The sequence below is a fragment of the Lupinus angustifolius genome, chromosome LG07, assembly GCF_001865875.1.
Source record: "Lupinus angustifolius cultivar Tanjil chromosome LG07, LupAngTanjil_v1.0, whole genome shotgun sequence".
Lineage (NCBI taxonomy): Eukaryota > Viridiplantae > Streptophyta > Magnoliopsida > Fabales > Fabaceae > Lupinus > Lupinus angustifolius.
In genome coordinates, this window is record NC_032015.1 from 17951606 (window position 1) to 17968188 (window position 16583).

General features: G+C 30.7%; 1 protein-coding gene across 2 annotated transcripts; it reads right to left on the reverse strand.

Moving 5' to 3' along the window:
• On the reverse strand, positions 10272–15120 carry LOC109352569 (B3 domain-containing transcription factor ABI3-like). Of its 2 annotated transcripts, none has more exons than XM_019594662.1 (6): positions 12661–15120; positions 12042–12134; positions 11698–11798; positions 11532–11578; positions 11353–11429; positions 10272–10803 (listed from the first exon to the last, which is right to left on the reverse strand). In XM_019594662.1, exons 1-6 carry the CDS (start codon positions 14569–14571, stop codon positions 10630–10632), a joined length of 2403 nt encoding a protein of 800 aa, XP_019450207.1. In that variant the 5' UTR covers positions 14572–15120; the 3' UTR covers positions 10272–10629. The 2 variants fall into 2 exon arrangements, with proteins under 2 accessions (XP_019450207.1, XP_019450206.1); XM_019594661.1 differs by having other exon boundaries at positions 11532–11584.

Sequence of the window (16583 nt, forward strand, 5' to 3'; positions counted from 1 at the left end):
TGTGAATTTAGTACAACCATCATATAATGGTTTCTCAACATCACTTATCAACCGCTGAAACATCTCAGGACAATCCTGAAGATCTTCTTCGACAACGTTTTCCATTTCCTCAAAACGGTTGTCTTCATATGCATTTGTGTAGTTGTCTTTCATATGCATCTCAACATCACAATCCATAACGTCTCTCTTCTCACCATGTCTTGACCAACATGTGTAACTTTGGTTAATACTGTGACACACTAAATGAACTTTTAACTCATTTGGAGTAATTCGGTTTGAGTAACCACATCTTAAGCAAAGACATACAATTCTATTAGGGTTTGTCAGCATTCCTAATTGCAAATCTAACAAATGATTTCACTCCTTCTTCATACTCCTTCGTCAATCGATTATCACTCATCCATTTTCGATCCATTTTCTATTAACAAAAAACTATAATGAGCATAAATCCCTAAATCTTGGAGTTAAGCTCACCAAGTAGAGCAAATACATTATTGTGTAATTAAAAATGGGGGAACCCTAACTCATAATGTAATGGTCGGAACTCGGGAACCCCAACGTAATACAAGCGAAATGAGTGAAATCACTTTCACTCATTTATAAGGAAAATATTTATAACTCAATACAAGCTAAATATAATGTAATTAAAAAGGCAAATAACTATAAGGAAAACTCACTTTCAATTCGATGTTGAATGCGTGAATGATGATTTTAAGGTTAAACGAGTGAAGTACTTTCGAAATCGGCGAAGAAGGATTTTCGTGTTGAATGAGTGAATGATATTTGAAATTTGGTATTGAATGATTGTCGAGGTCGATTTTGAGAGTAAATGAGTTTCACCGCTGAGTAAATGAATATTGGGATAGCTGAATGTGTGAGAATATTGCGAGAACAACTTAATTTTTTAGGGTCTGATAGCATATTCAACAACGCATAATTAAGTCAGCGCTGTCATTAATACCTAATCAATAGCGCATAATGGTGGCGCTGTCAATGATACTTAATCAACAACGCGTCCTAAAACTAGCGCTATGGAAGAACTCCTCATTCAAATATAAAGAAGGTAAGTGTTCCACAACGCAACCTGGAGGTAGCACTGTGGAAGATATCATATCGACAATGCTTCTTATCGAATGCGCTGTTGTATAGCTAAAAGTAAATAAATGAGAAATAAGTATTCAACAACGCTTTATTATGAATGTGTTGTTGAATTCAACGTAATCAACATCGCATTGTTAAAAAAGTGCTATTGTATATGTATAAAAAAGTGCATTCGTTTAAAAAACTGTTGTAGACCACTATTCCTAATTCTACCCAGTTAAGCATACAACAGAAATAGAACAAAACAACAAAATGAGTGCATACAGAAACAGAACAGAACAACAAAATGAATGCATACAAAATCACAACTATATGAACACAACTGAATTTATATACTGAACGTTAATTACACTGTAATGTTTACATAAACATTTATTGCATACACCAAATCATATAAATTACATTGAACATTAATTGAATTCTCTAAGCTACAATCTATGTAAAACTAATCTACTATATACCTATGATTTGCCAACAACTCTAAGTACAAACTTTGACCATTGTTCTCTAATCTGGTTGACTTGGTCATATGTATATGATTTGCCAAAAAACTTGAATTCATTAGTTGGCCATTGCTGAATGATCTCCTTCATGAATTTCAGCACGTAATAACCGCAATCTACATCGTTTATTTTGGCAAGGGGTCTACAATTAAAAGGAAGTAAACATATAAGTATAGCCTTAGTTGAAATATGAATATATTACACATATAATTGTTTAAGATGATTTGTGTCAATACCTTTATATGAGTCTACTTGATTTTGTCATGTGGTAACTTGTTTCTAGGACGATTACAACTTCTGTAAACTCTCACCGCACTAAACAATAGCAAATGTACTTAATTACTAAACAACTAGGAAAGTGAAAGTGTAACTAAAAGTTTAAATGAGTAGTCCACTTACCTGGAAAACAATTCTTTCATAGCGGTGTACTTGTTCGGATCACCATATGCCAATGAGTTAAAGTAATGTATTTCTTTATTGACCCGATTGATGGCAACCAAAAGCTAATGTTGTGTAACAAAACATATGTACATAATTAGGAAATGTTAAGCACAACAAACATACTAAAGAAAGAAATATAAAATATAATTAAAAAATGGTCCCCCAATATTAAAAGGTGTAAGAAATAAATTTGCATTTTCTTTATGATGGAGGAGAGTATTTGTAATTCGTTCTATATGTTCCTCAATCTTATTTTTGTCACTCGACACAAGAGCGGTAAGGTGTGGAGATATGAACATCACCATTTTCTTATTTATAGAAACAAAATTTTCATACAAGTAGCTAATATATATAACACAAATGTTAGTAAATTATAACACACTGCCATGCAAAAGTGAAAAGTTAAGAGAACATAATTTACCTCATATATATACGTATAGCGGTTGCACCTATCCATTCATGTTTATATACATCCTGGACTTCATTGATGTCAACGTATTCATCAATATTATCCACGAAGACTTCCTTGGGAATTGATATAGTTATTATATCATCTCCCAACTTTTGTACATGCTCAAATTGTTGAGTACAGTAGTTGATAGTCTTCTTGGAGCTCACATCCCAGTAGATGGCTTTGAGCTCACGTCTCCGGTAGATGGCATCGAGCTTACATCCCCCGAAGATGACTCAGTCTTTGGGTGCTATTGGTGGTGGAATGTACATTTTCCTGAAATATTTAATAAAAAACATATCAATTATAGATGAATATATATATATATATATATATATAATATAATATAATATGAGTGAACATAAGGTAAAAAATCATACCTTAGAAGGAATTACTTGTGCAAGGTCTACTAGTCAAGCCATAAAAGTGCCTATAGCCCCTCCAACTGTGAATATATCTTCATCGAGAGGAATTGGCAGCAACGCATCATCGTCGATTGCAACATCAATCGAGAACTTCACATGATGACGTGGGATACGTGCATTATGCAAGTATAACATCGGCCGACTTGTGTACTTTCCCAACACCCACTACTCGGCTAGTTGGGGTATCTAGGACAAGTTTGCAAGAACTGATTCCCTATACGCAAGTTAAAACATATAATTACTTAACGACTAAATTAAAATAAAATAACTAAATTAAAATAAGTTAACTAAATTACCTCAGGAATGAGAATCGAAATGTGAATATTGTAAGATGCAGGTGTGCAACTCTCATTGATGGTTGAAGGAATAGTGCCAACAACACTAGCTAGTCGTTGTCACTCAACTTCCTTCACCTTCATTGATTACTCAAATTCGTTGAAACATTGCATGAGGCAATCCAACTGATTTTGAACCTGGCTCATTTGGGCTTTAGTTGCACGCTTTGGATGAGGTACAAATGTTCGTTGGCTAACCCTAAATCCTGCACCTCAGATATGACCAGGGTAGATAGGCAGTCCTAGTGCATTATCAAGTATTATGCAACTATCCGGCTATGCCTCATTGTCAATGACACCATCCTTGTTCTTATTGGCATCCACCCATAGAACATCGAGTTCTACTCCATGTAGAGTCATAAGTGTATCGCTTTTGTTCTTCAACTAACAAAACATAACCAATAATAATGTAATTAGATATAAATATATATATATATATATATATATATATATATATTTACAATTTTTTTCTCGATTCCTCTATACCCTGCTCGAGAAGCTCGGTATGGATATAAAGGCCTGGATGCCCTCTTGTGATTTTCATTACTTATTTTCTGAAAAAACAAACAACATTAATTATTATCAACAATCATATATATGTATATACAAAAGCATATATACAAAAGTCAATACAAAGAATATGATTTTACCAAGAAAGACTCGTCTTGTGTGCGTAGGGTGACAAAAGTCTTCTAATCCTCTTCATCAATGATATTTGCATATTTAGTTGGAGGTTTTAGGTTGACATTGCCATCAACATCTCTGAGTAATTTTCCGACATCAGTTCGGAATTGTCAGAGAGCCTTGCCAGCCGATTTAAGGATATAATCCATATACTCCTTACCAACATCAAAAGTGCTCTGAAAACACATATACATTAACTATATTGCATGCAAATATATGCATATATGTACATTGCATGAAAACGTAACACATATACGTACAATGCATGAAAACACAAAAACACAAAAACTGAAAAATAAACTTATGTTATTTTATTCCAAATACGCTCATTCACGACATTTCCTGCATCACTCCATTTGTTGAATATTAGCTTCATATTCTGCCTAACCACAACCCCAATGTAGCTAACTAATGAGTTGCCACCCTTCGAGTTTAATGGTTGGACTTTAGAGTTTCATTGAACTTCTATCTTCACATCCTTACTTCTTGACCGAATGACATTCTTCATGGAAGTCATTCCACGTGAAATTTGTTTTCGAACAATGATTTGCTTGTCTTGTGGAGTCGGTGTAGCTTCATCACCATTATGAGAACCATGATCACCACTTTGGGAAGCCATTGATGAATTTTTTTGAGGTTTCTGAGAGTACAAGGGTTTATGAGAGTGTGAGGGTTTGCTGAGAGTATGAGGATTTCTTTTCGATTAAGTTTGAGAGTGTATAGGAAACTGATTCATATTTTAGATATTTAAACCGTAGTAACAATTTAACAACACATATTAAAGATAGAGTTGTTGTATTGACATCTTCAATAGTGCATATTAACGATAGTACTGTTGTATTGACATTTTCATGAACACATCAACAACGCATATTAAGGGTTGCGCTGTTATTATTTATCCAGCTGTTTACTACTCATTTTTATGAACACATCAACAACACTTCCTGAATGATGCGTTGTTGAATATAATATAATTGACAATGCTATCTCAATTATGTGATATCGAATAAAATCTAATTGACAGTTGTATCTCAACTATGCAATGTTGTAGAGAATATATTGATAGCGCTATATTAATTATGCACTGTTAAACTAAACTCATTTCCCAAATTAACAGCATTTTCGTAATTATGTGCTGGTAAATTAACATTTTATATTACGAGTCACATTATATGCAACATGAATGTACGTTAATAATTAACATGAAGTTGCCATTAAGTATATTACTATATTATTGTGTTTATTAATATGAAACTGCAAAAATATTAAATATTAAGTTTTGTTAATTTGTGTTTTGTGTTTATTAAGTTTTGTTAATTTATTTATTATGTTTAATAATATGGAACTGCAAAAATATTAAAGAAAATCACCATGCAAATAAATAACAAAAAATTGAAATTAACATCCAAAATAATTGTTCATTTTTCATTCAAATAGGAAAAATACATTATGATGAACCGAATGAAGAAAATCAATGAACTAAATAATTTACAAATTAATTCTTTATCTCACGCAAATCTTGTATAACAAGCACTTTCCTTTTGAAATCTGGGCCCTTTTGGAAAATCAAAAGATGTTAAAGACCTCATTGACAAGATTACAATGAAGGAAATTAATGAACTGATTGAATGTGAAAAATCAATGAACTGAATAATTTACAAATTAATTTTTCATCTCATGCAAATCTTGTATAAGAGTCATTTTCCTTATGAAATCTGGACCCTTTTTGAAAATAAAAAGATTTCAGTGAGGAAAATCAATGACTTGAATAAATTGAAAGAGATCAATGAACTAAATAATTTACAAATTAAATCTTCATCTAACGCAAATCTTGTATAACAACCACTTTCCTTCTGAAATTTGGGTCCTTTTGCAAAAACAAAAGTGCTTATTATCATACTTACATAATTTTGAACTTGCGTAACTCAACATATATTTTCTAGATATAGACTTGTATCAACTTGCCATCTCATGCATATTAATTTATTGGTATCTAGACATAGAATTAATCTTGTAATTTATAACTCTCAAACTTATTGGCATAGACTACTAGACATAGAAGTATGCTTAATTATTCATATAACTTAGTCTTATTAATCTAGACTACAAGACATAGAGGTAGTTTAATAAGGTATTAGTATAGACCAAGACATTGCCGGCTAATACAATTAAGGTATTGCATTTAACTCAACATTGCATGCATAGACTACTAGACACAACGCTATATTATGCGTGTTATAAATCTTAATCTTATGGGTAAAATTGCTAGACATATAACTTTGTTGCATAAATTGTTAAATTGATTAAGACATTAGCTTTTAGTAATCTTGATATCATTTGTGTGGAATAGTAATTACTTATTGAACTTACATTATGAATTGTGTATATATAGATAGTAAGTATGAAGTTATTAACTAAGACATTAGTTTTAGTAATTTAAAGGTCATTTGTGTAGAGTATTCATTATTAATTGAGTTTACCTTATGAATGGTGTGTATATAGATAGTAAGTATGAAGTTCAATCTGAGCTCCTTTTGTCATTTTATATTAAAATCTTGATTAATTTATGTCACCGAACAAGTAACCATCTAACAATCACTTAAAATAATAATTGTTAATTAGAAGAGTATAATCTAGCAAGTGTTTATAGATTAGAAAACCCTTTAATGTAAACTTGTTTGTTACATTATTTGATAATTCCAATAACAATTTTCCAGTTAGCACCTCTATACTTAAAAAACATGCAAAAAAAACTCTTACATTTTGAAACGGAGAGTGATTCCTTAAAAACAAAAAAAATATTAACTAGTATAACAAGTAATTAAAATGATACATTTGATCTATAAAGACAATACTTTGTACTCTTAGTTTTAAATTTGAACTAAAACTTTTATAAACAAAAGAATGATTCTATAAAATAAAAAATATTAATCGTGTTAAATAAATAATATTACGTTTGTTTAAATAAAAAAATTGTTACTTGTATTGCATTTGAAAAATAGTAAAAAATTAATTGATTAATTCGGAAAAAATTCAACAATCCTCTCATTATATACGCTAAAAACTAATGAAAATGTCCACAAATCTCTCTTAAACTTTATGTCTTTTGTAAGTAATTATCATGAACTATTTTTATTCCTAATTAGCCCTTATACTTTAATTGTTGATAAAATTGATCTCTACATAAAGATAATGTCAAATTTGTAACAAGGAAAAATTCTCACTCAAACATTTATTTTTAAAATTTTGATTGTCATATCATTATTTTGTAATTTTAAATATTTTATATACCAATATTAATCTATTATCCTCTTCTAACTATGAAACTTATTTATTATTTTCTTCTCAATCAATTTGGACGACGGATTTTGCTGATCATTAACACTGGCTAACATGCATTGTTGCAATGGTATACATATTGCTACTATTGTGAGTCTGATGACAACGACTTCATTGTTCTCATATTATTAGTAATTTAACATTTTTTTTACAGAGACTAATTTCATCAACAAATAAAATTTAAATAGTAATTATGAAGAAAAAATAGTTGATAATGTCTAATTACAAAAGACATTAAATTTATGGAGGGTGTATGTACTCATCTCTTAAATAATTAATAAAGAGTGGGAATCCACTTACTCCAATTCTAGTCATAAATTCTATGGATATTTAATGGTTTAGATCTACTCACTAATTCAAACCATTGGATTTTCCTAAAATTGATGGTTAGGATAAGGAGTAAGTTTACAAAACTTACTCTTAGAGTAAGTGGATTCCTCCCCCATTAATAAAATAGGTGCACATGCTTCTTCATGAACTTAGTTTTAGAGTAAATTATATATACACTCCCTGGATTTTAGTGAAATTACAAAAATCACTCATCCTTATCCACACCTACACAAACCTTCATATTTTATTTATATACATTACACTTACTACCCCGCAAGAGAGATAAATGTAATATTTTAAACAAAAAAATGTGATAAATGTAATTAAGTTAAACAAAATATGATATATTATGGATAGAGATCTAAATAGTATACAAATCAATATCTCTTCTTGGTTCGTTACAATACAGTATAAAAATGATTTAAATAACATCTCCTTAGATTATTGATACATTTTATAACAAACAAAAAATAATGAAAATATATTGACTTTTATATTATTTGAACTTGTCTTTACAATATAATATATTTTCTTTAACTTAATTATAATAATTACATTTTTTGTTAAAAGATTATACTTATTTATCGTACAAAAGTAGTTAGTATAATATAATAAATATATAAATAAAGGTGTGTTTGTGACTTCTGAAATAAGCACCCAAAAAAATTTCTTTGAAATATGATTTTATACTCTCCTTGATTATATAATTTATGGTGAAATGTCTCATTGATTTAGAATGAACTTACTTTATTGTGAAAGAAAGTCAAATGTTATAATGGTTGTGACTTGTGACTATTCTTTGTATTATATATCTTTCTATCAGTTTGTAGCAGGCTTATCTGTAAGTCTACATGGCTACGTTTAGGACTTTGGTTCTATTGCAAATGCAAGGAAAAAAAAAGGAGGGTGGAGAAAATTGATGAATTTGGATGTTTTTCGTCCCTTGTTAGCAAAGAAAAATAGGATGAAAAGAAAATTTTGGGTGGGTCCCACAAAAAAACATTTCCACCACACTTTGGAGAGAAAATGGCGAGAAACCTACCATTAAAGTAAAATTACAATCTTAAAATAAAGAATCATTGATGAGATATTATGGTCTAGATACACAAACATAATAGATTGAGTTGCCTTGAAATTTGTGTTAATAATATTTTAATTAATTAATTTTAATATAAATATATTTTTATACATCACTACTTCTAGAAATATTTAATTTTAAGATAAATGTGAATATTAATTTTGTATCTTTTTAATAGTGGATATTTGTGTCATTTTATCCCATCACATGTTTTCTTTCCTTCTCTTTTCTCTCATTTTCTTTCATATTAAACAACTAAACAACTGAAAAATCATTCTATTTTTCACTATTTTTCTTTCCTTCAATTTTTCTCTGCGTTTGAATATTTTCAAGCCTCTTTGGCCGGGTTAAGTCTTGAGACTTAGGTTGGTGCTCTAAAATGGAAAACATCTCGGTTTTACATTGTGCACGCAAATTCATGTATCATGATTTGTGATTAGTTAAAAAAATATATATTTAACTTCAAATTTTAATTATGAAATATTTTTCTGCCCAATCACAATTCATGGCACATAGATTCACATACTAGTGTGAGACAAAATATGTTGTCCCTTTTGAAATATATGCTTCATAAGCTTATTTATTATGAGTCTTTTTATATTTTTTGGTACTACTAAAAGTATGTCATAATAGGACATGTCATCATACTTCTATTTCTTAGAGCAACCACAATGTCAAACAGCATTTTCATTATTATTTAAGTGTTATACATTATTTTATAATGTATTATAATTTCCTATGAAATAAGAAAAATATTTACTTTTTTTCACAATAACAAATATCATTCTTATTTTTTTTTTGGGTACATAATATCTATATTTTTCTACAACATCTACCTCTCTAATTTATTTCTCTTAGTTAAGAACAACAAAAAATGTTCTTACTTAAGAACAAAAATTAAAAAATAAGAATAATAGAACCGAAGAATAGAATAAGAATATTTTTATTCCGTTAAGAATAATATCAAGAATAACCATAGGTTGCACTTATGTCTTAATTTTCCAGTTGATTTGACCTTTTATCAAGGGTGTGTGATTTGATTTCGGTCCTTTTTAGATAAAAAGAATTTCATTCGTAGGTTGTATGTTTTTATGCAATTACTACTCTCATATTACTTATAACACCAGACTTTGGAACATCTCTAACAATCTTCCTTGCCTTTCATTCCTCATCTGATACCGAGTTTGCAAATTTGTTCGTTATTTTCTCCCAAAACAAATATCTGATTTCACAATTTCTCTTTTTTTACCAGATGCTTAGATGTATAAAAATAGATTTAATTTTTTTATTTCTTAGCATCATTATTTTGTAAAAAAATAAAATAGATTCTCACGATTTTATTTGAAGTTTTTATATACATGAAAAAAAAAACATTTTTAACATCTTTTGATTCTTACAATAAGTTCCATTATTTAAATAGTTGACAATTTTCCCCCAAATTCAATCCTTATGGATAAGAAATCAAAATAAGCTAAAAAGTGCATTAAAAAACTAAGCCTACTTAACCTACTATTTAAAAAAATATTAAACCCATCTTATTATTTAAGAAAACTAAGAATTGATAATTAACAATAATAACCCAGGACGAAATTTTCCATGCATGGAACTTTAATAGTCATGTTAGAAAATAGAAATGGACATCACATGCATCTCTGATAAAGTTTTCACATATACAACAATATTAAACAATTGCGGTTAAATACAAAGATATATTGCATGCTAAAGTTTCAAACTACTTAACACTATTCTGTGGGCACTGTGAACCAGGTTTCATTAGAGAATCTAGGGTTGTTGCAAACCAGGACCAACCACATAAGATCTTATCCATTTGCATGTTCAAATCTCATGCATGAAAGAGAGAGAATTGAAGGGCATGGCCTTCTGTAGTGTCTCATTTATTCTACTACTAATAATATATATATTAATATACTATTTTATGTTATTATTTGACTAGCTTTTCATTTTTCTGCTTAGGTGAAGATGGTGTGACATTATTATTAATAGCAGCACCAGCTATGGTTGCAGCATTACTTCCATGCTGGTTTTTCTGAGACTTTAATGCTTTCTTGGTCTCTGGTTTTGTCCCTTGTTGCCTCACTTTCACTCCTCTTATCATCTGTTTGAACAAAAAAAATCACCAAATATTGTAAAAAAAAATAAATTCATTTAAAAATTTAGAGTGCTGGCCAAAAATTATAAAGACAAAAAAAAATATAGAAGAAATAAATTTTAAATTAATCTTACCTTGATATTTAAAGAAGCACCTATAACTTACATTTTTTAATAAAGTTTGTAATTAAAACTAGTCTAAATATTTCAAATAAGTTTTAAATGAAATCTTTACTTATTAAAGAATTTTGAAATTAAGTCTCCAAACCATGTGACAGAAAAGACCTAAAAACTTTTGGATTAATAATTTATTTAAAAATGCAATGAAACTATAAAGATCAAATGATTTATTTAAAAGAAAAAGTATAATATTTATATACTATCTATTTAAAAATGTATATCATCTCCCATTCATTTGTATTATTATTTTTGAAAAATCAATGATTATTAACCATGAATTGTGGATGATATATTATAATATATAAAACTAGTATATTGTCAATGCATACATTTCTTTTTTCCGTAAAAAACCAAGATAAATAAAAAGAGAACTTACAAATTTTCCACACTTCACATCCGAATATATCACTATGAAATCTCCCTCTTGGAGTCCATTGGCTTTTACAAAGTCCCCTTCAAAATTAAATGGATGTATTAGAAACCTAGTTCCGTTAAAACAAGAAAAATAATAAGGAAAATGCAAGTGAAAACCTAAGACAAAGAAATGAAACCAACCAGTGTTCTCAAGCAAATACATTCTGCTTTTGTTGTTTGGCCAGTATCTGATGCTCCAAGAAGAAATAATGGAAAACAAAATTTAGCCTCAAATGTATCAGCAAGATAAAATATAACACATGCAAAGGAAAAACATACAAATTTTTTCCAATGAATTCTAGAATACCTATAGCGCATGTTCCAAACGCGAGAAGTACCGATATCTTCCATTGTTATGGAAATTCCATCTCTTGCCTCAAGTCCTGGCAAGTGGGTTTCTGCTTCTTTCTGTTCAAAATTTATATCAAAATAATGATGATAAATTAGGACTTTTCAATTCTTTAAAGTATATCGTAATATATATAGCAAAGAGTGTTTTAAATTGCACTCCGCAATTGTGAGCACAATATCGTGGTTTTGGGGGTCTCTGCAATTGTGATAGCATTTTTCCGCAATTTTCAACATAACCAAAACTTAAGATATTGATAACAAGTATCCGAGAAGAGAAAATGACTTGCAGAAGAACATTACTTTCGGCAAAACAATTCTCCCCAAGCTTCCGACATCGCTTTGCTTTAACACCTTTTGTAGAAGAAACTTCAAGTTCTTCTCAGGCTTCCAACCCTGTCAATTAATAAAAAAAGCATCCACACAAAATAAGCCACCAGTTATTCATGGATAAAAAACTAAAAGTCTTCCCAACTTAAATCTTAATAAATTGAAAAGAGAACAGAAACAAACATTAATTATCAACAACTTATGTATTTACTTTTGTAGTCATAATAAGTTAACCAGCCAGGAAATATTTTTCCATAAATCTGGTGCAAAATAGTCCAATGTCATATAGATAATCATCTTAGTCAATTAATAAATAACACTAGTGAACTATGTTAATCAATGATGTAATTGACCTATAATAATTGAAAAGTGTATGCAAGAGTTTTTCCATTTAGCAAATTAAGCTAACAAAATGTATATTCTATTATATAATTCTGGAGCACATTAATTAGTCCAATGTTGATAATTATCATTATCGTAGTTACTAAAGAAATAATACTAATGGAATATGTTCATCAATTACGCAATTGGCCTAATACTTTGAAAATTTATACAAGAATTTCTCCATTGATGAAATCAAGATCCACCTCACCTGTTGTCGCTTTTCCGATGAGACTCGGCCTTGATGATAATTCTGTGTATTCTGGGTTTGCATGGCAGTCCAATCCACCACCTGTTGTACTGCCTGCGGCTCTGAAGGAACCACCTGTGCCATAGGAGCAGCCCCACCAGACATAGTCTGCCAATACACCCAATTGGCTTGATTTGCATGTGCAGGAGCCAACATAGCAGTGCAATTATCACTTCCCAACCTTGCATGTGAACCTGAGAGTTGATTAATATCGTTGTGATTGTGCCTGTGATGAGCCAAAAGCCTTCTCTGCCTTGCCATCCTCTTCTTCCTTGCTTCTCTGGTCGCCGAGGGGCCTAATCTCATCAACCTATCACCACCAGGGCTATGGGGGAAAAACAGATAAGGGTATTGATTTCCATAGCCATCAATTGCAGTCACCGCAGATGGCTTTTGAGTGTGAAGATTGTTGTCCCCAAATGACTGATTATATTGAGAATTAGCAACAGTTGTGAACTGAGAAGGAGGCCATGAAGGTGTTGAATCCAGCATTTGATATTCAGCACCAGGTTGATAAGGGTTATGATTATTTGAAGCAGCACCAACCATTTGTTGTGGAAATGGTTGAGGAGTTGCCATAAGAGGAGCTTGATCTGTTGTTGTTCCATAATTTTGTTCAGACACAGACACCCAAGGTGTTTGGTTGAAACAAGTGTTTGATAGATCAGGTGCATTCTTCAGATTGGAACTAGTGTTGTTTCTGTTTTGGCTTTGAATAGGACCCTGAAAATGTGTGAGTGGATCCTTTGGCCTTCTATTCTGAAGATGGCTAGTTTGAACCCATTCAAGTATAAGCTTCAACAATTGCTTCATGGCTTCTTTACCTCCACCTAAACGCCTTGCAGCACTTTCTATTGTTGCTTTTTTCAGCTTCACACTCCTCAAATCATTAGCAGAAACACTATCCTTGTTATTCTTGAGCCATTCCAAGAAAACATTACTCATTTCATCATCTACACCAGCACCAGTTGCACCACCTTCTCCTTGGATGATCTCTTCATTATCGTTATTGGTAATAATAGGGGGACACATAAGAGCTTGGTTATGATTATTCTCTTCTTCATTTGTCATACCTTGATGTGGTAGTGGTGTAGATTCTTGATAATGATGATGCTGTGGTACCATTGCATGTTGATTATGATGTTCCTCTTGCTGTGGCACTGGCACCATTTGATCCTGTGTGAATACCCCAAAAGGGTTTTCTTCACTCTGGAGAATAGATGCTGCATCAAAAAAATCATTTCCCTCAAAAAGCTCCATGTACCCAAAACCCATCACTTCATCCATGCAATCTCCAACCGTACCATCAAGACCAGGATCATGGTTTTGGTGCTGTTGAGAAACCTCCATGGATGCAGTTGAGGACAAGTTTTCAGTTCCTATATCATCCAAATCATGCAGCTGGTGATGATTCTGATGTTGCATGTAACAATGGTAGTTGTTTTGCTCAAAATCTGACTTCAAAACAGTCTCATCAGACCCCATTAGGTGAGAGTCTCGTATACTGGGCTGTCCTGACTTCAGAGCAGCCCAAGAAGCCGCCGAAGACGACGAAGAAGATGAGGTGGTTGTGGTTGTGGTGGTGCAAGTTGTGGTCTTAATAGGAAGTGCAGGAGTTGGTGAAGAAGAGGAAGATGAAGACATGCATGGGAAATCAGGAAGAGAAGGGAAATCTGCATAGAACATGGAAGGATCATTCACACCAAGAAGATCATCTTGATCATCATTGTTCAGCCACATATCTCTCTCAGAAGCACCAAAAGTTTCTTCAAAACCAACAACAAGGTGGTGATTATTACTAATATTCTCTCTAGTAACAACCTCTTGTACATGCAGATCTACACCTTCTAACTCCATATTATTATAATTCATAAAGACAAGATCTTTAGTTTCATCAACAAACCCAATACAAAAAGTTTGAAACTTTGAAACCCTTTTATGAGTTCTCTTGGTTTAAGATATGATGGTTATGTATGAAAATTTACACAGAGAAAGAGGAGAGAGAAAGTTGATAAAGAATATGGAGTAGTAGGAAAAAATCTGCTAGTGTTGTATCCAACTAAAAAAGCAAAAAAAAAAAAAACAAGGGCCCGCTTTAGATATCGAAGTCCTATGAAGATAAGCAACAAAAAACATCTGGTTCTATAACACAACATAATCCATAAGAGGATCAACAAGTTGGGTAAAAGCAATATAATAAGATTAACAACCCTTGTTACCTACAAAGAAAGCGACTTTTCTATATCCTATAATAGGATACTTAATTTTATTTTTTATATTTCCAATTTGTGTCACTATCATACACTAATAACCAAACAAATCTACACAAATAATAACCATGCAAAACATGAGTTTTGGAAGAAGAACACAAGACCAAATAAATTTATGTAGAAGATGAAAGGATTGGTATGTAGAAGAAAAAAATACTAACCAAAGAGAAAAAAATAAAGTTAACAAAGAAAGAGGGTGTTTGTGAATGTAACAGGGAAACCAAGAGTGCAAAGAAGAGATTCTTGTCAAACCCAGGAAGCCAATCAAGTATTGAAAATAAGCATGAAACTTTCTTAGAGTAGAATCACCCCCATGTGTGTGTGTTCTGATTTGTTTTGGGAAGTTCCAATTTCAATGTATAAAGCTTTTTATTTTTTGTTTTCTATCATATCTATTTGTTGGATAAGGTCAAATGATCTTTTCGTGTTCACATTAAAATAAATAAGGAATATGATACTATCTAGTGTGTAAGCCGACAAATATTGTGTGATACTATATATTTAATTTTTATATATTATATATTTTTTATTTATGATAATGTTTAATTTAATGTGAGATATGTGGTTAATTAATGCATTAGTGGTAGTTGTTTAGGATTATATAGTTTTTTTGTAAAAATTAAATAATGTTAAGGGCAATATAGGAAATGAAAATTATACCATGATGGAAGTTATTTCAAGTTTTGGCTTTATATATAGTATAGATATAGATAGTGTAAGTGTTTTTTACACTTGTCAGCAAATCATTAACCATTCATGTGATAACTATTATTGACTCTTAAATAAAAATAATATAAATCAATGATAAATGATGTGTTGAGAGTATAAATTTTTTACTCTGTCAGTGCATAGATTTTAAATTCTTACCGTATATCTTCCTTATTCTTCATATTGATAAGAAAAACATATTTGTAAAAGTGATATTTTATTCACTAATGATTGATTTATACATATATTACTTTTTTATAGGTAAAATGATTTAATAAGAAAATTTAGTAGAAGGATATAGGAATGATAAAATAAAGAAAACATGAAGTAAGAGAGAGAAGTTAGTGGGGAGTTTTATAGAGTGAGAGAAAAGCAGTTTTGGTTTAGAAGAGGAAGGGTTGAATAAAACAAAACCTGGTGCCGCTAGTTTCACAGCTTCACCTCCGGATTTTGTTGTCTAAGAGCCAAACGTTCTCTCTTGAATGGTGCTAATAAGCGGTGCCAGTCCTTTATGTCAAAAGGAAGACTTACTCAACAATACACAATACAGTTATGATAATTATTGTAGTCAAGAAGATAAGAGATTAAAAAAAGGAGAAATGATGTATGCAAATGATAGTATTTATTGAATCATTCATTATTCATTTCAATTATTATTGACAATTAGTGGTGGATCTTGATGTAAAGTTTAAGAGGGGCAACAATATAAGATCAGTTGAGAAACATAAAATATAGTGATAATTTAAACATGTCAAAATAATATAGTAATTCTAAATAATAATAACCAAAAATTAAAAACGTTAAAGAAAAATCTACATTATTTAAAGTATTCCTCTTCATTAAAGACTTCAATTTATCGATGATTAAATTAAGGGTAAAAGTTTTAGCTATTTATTTTTTAATATA

Bases quoted from the DNA above. Each gene is read 5' to 3' on its own strand.
- LOC109352569 (XM_019594661.1), bottom strand. From the start codon at position 14,571: ATGAATTATAATAATATGGAGTTAGAAGGTGTAGATCTGCATGTACAA. The intron at 11,430-11,531 runs GTTGGTTTCATT...TTAATTTTGAAG, and splicing joins GTATTTGCTTGAGAACACTG to GGGACTTTGTAAAAGCCAAT. The intron at 10,804-11,352 runs GTAAGTTCTCTT...TTGTTCAAACAG, and splicing joins ATGTGAAGTGTGGAAAATTT to ATGATAAGAGGAGTGAAAGT.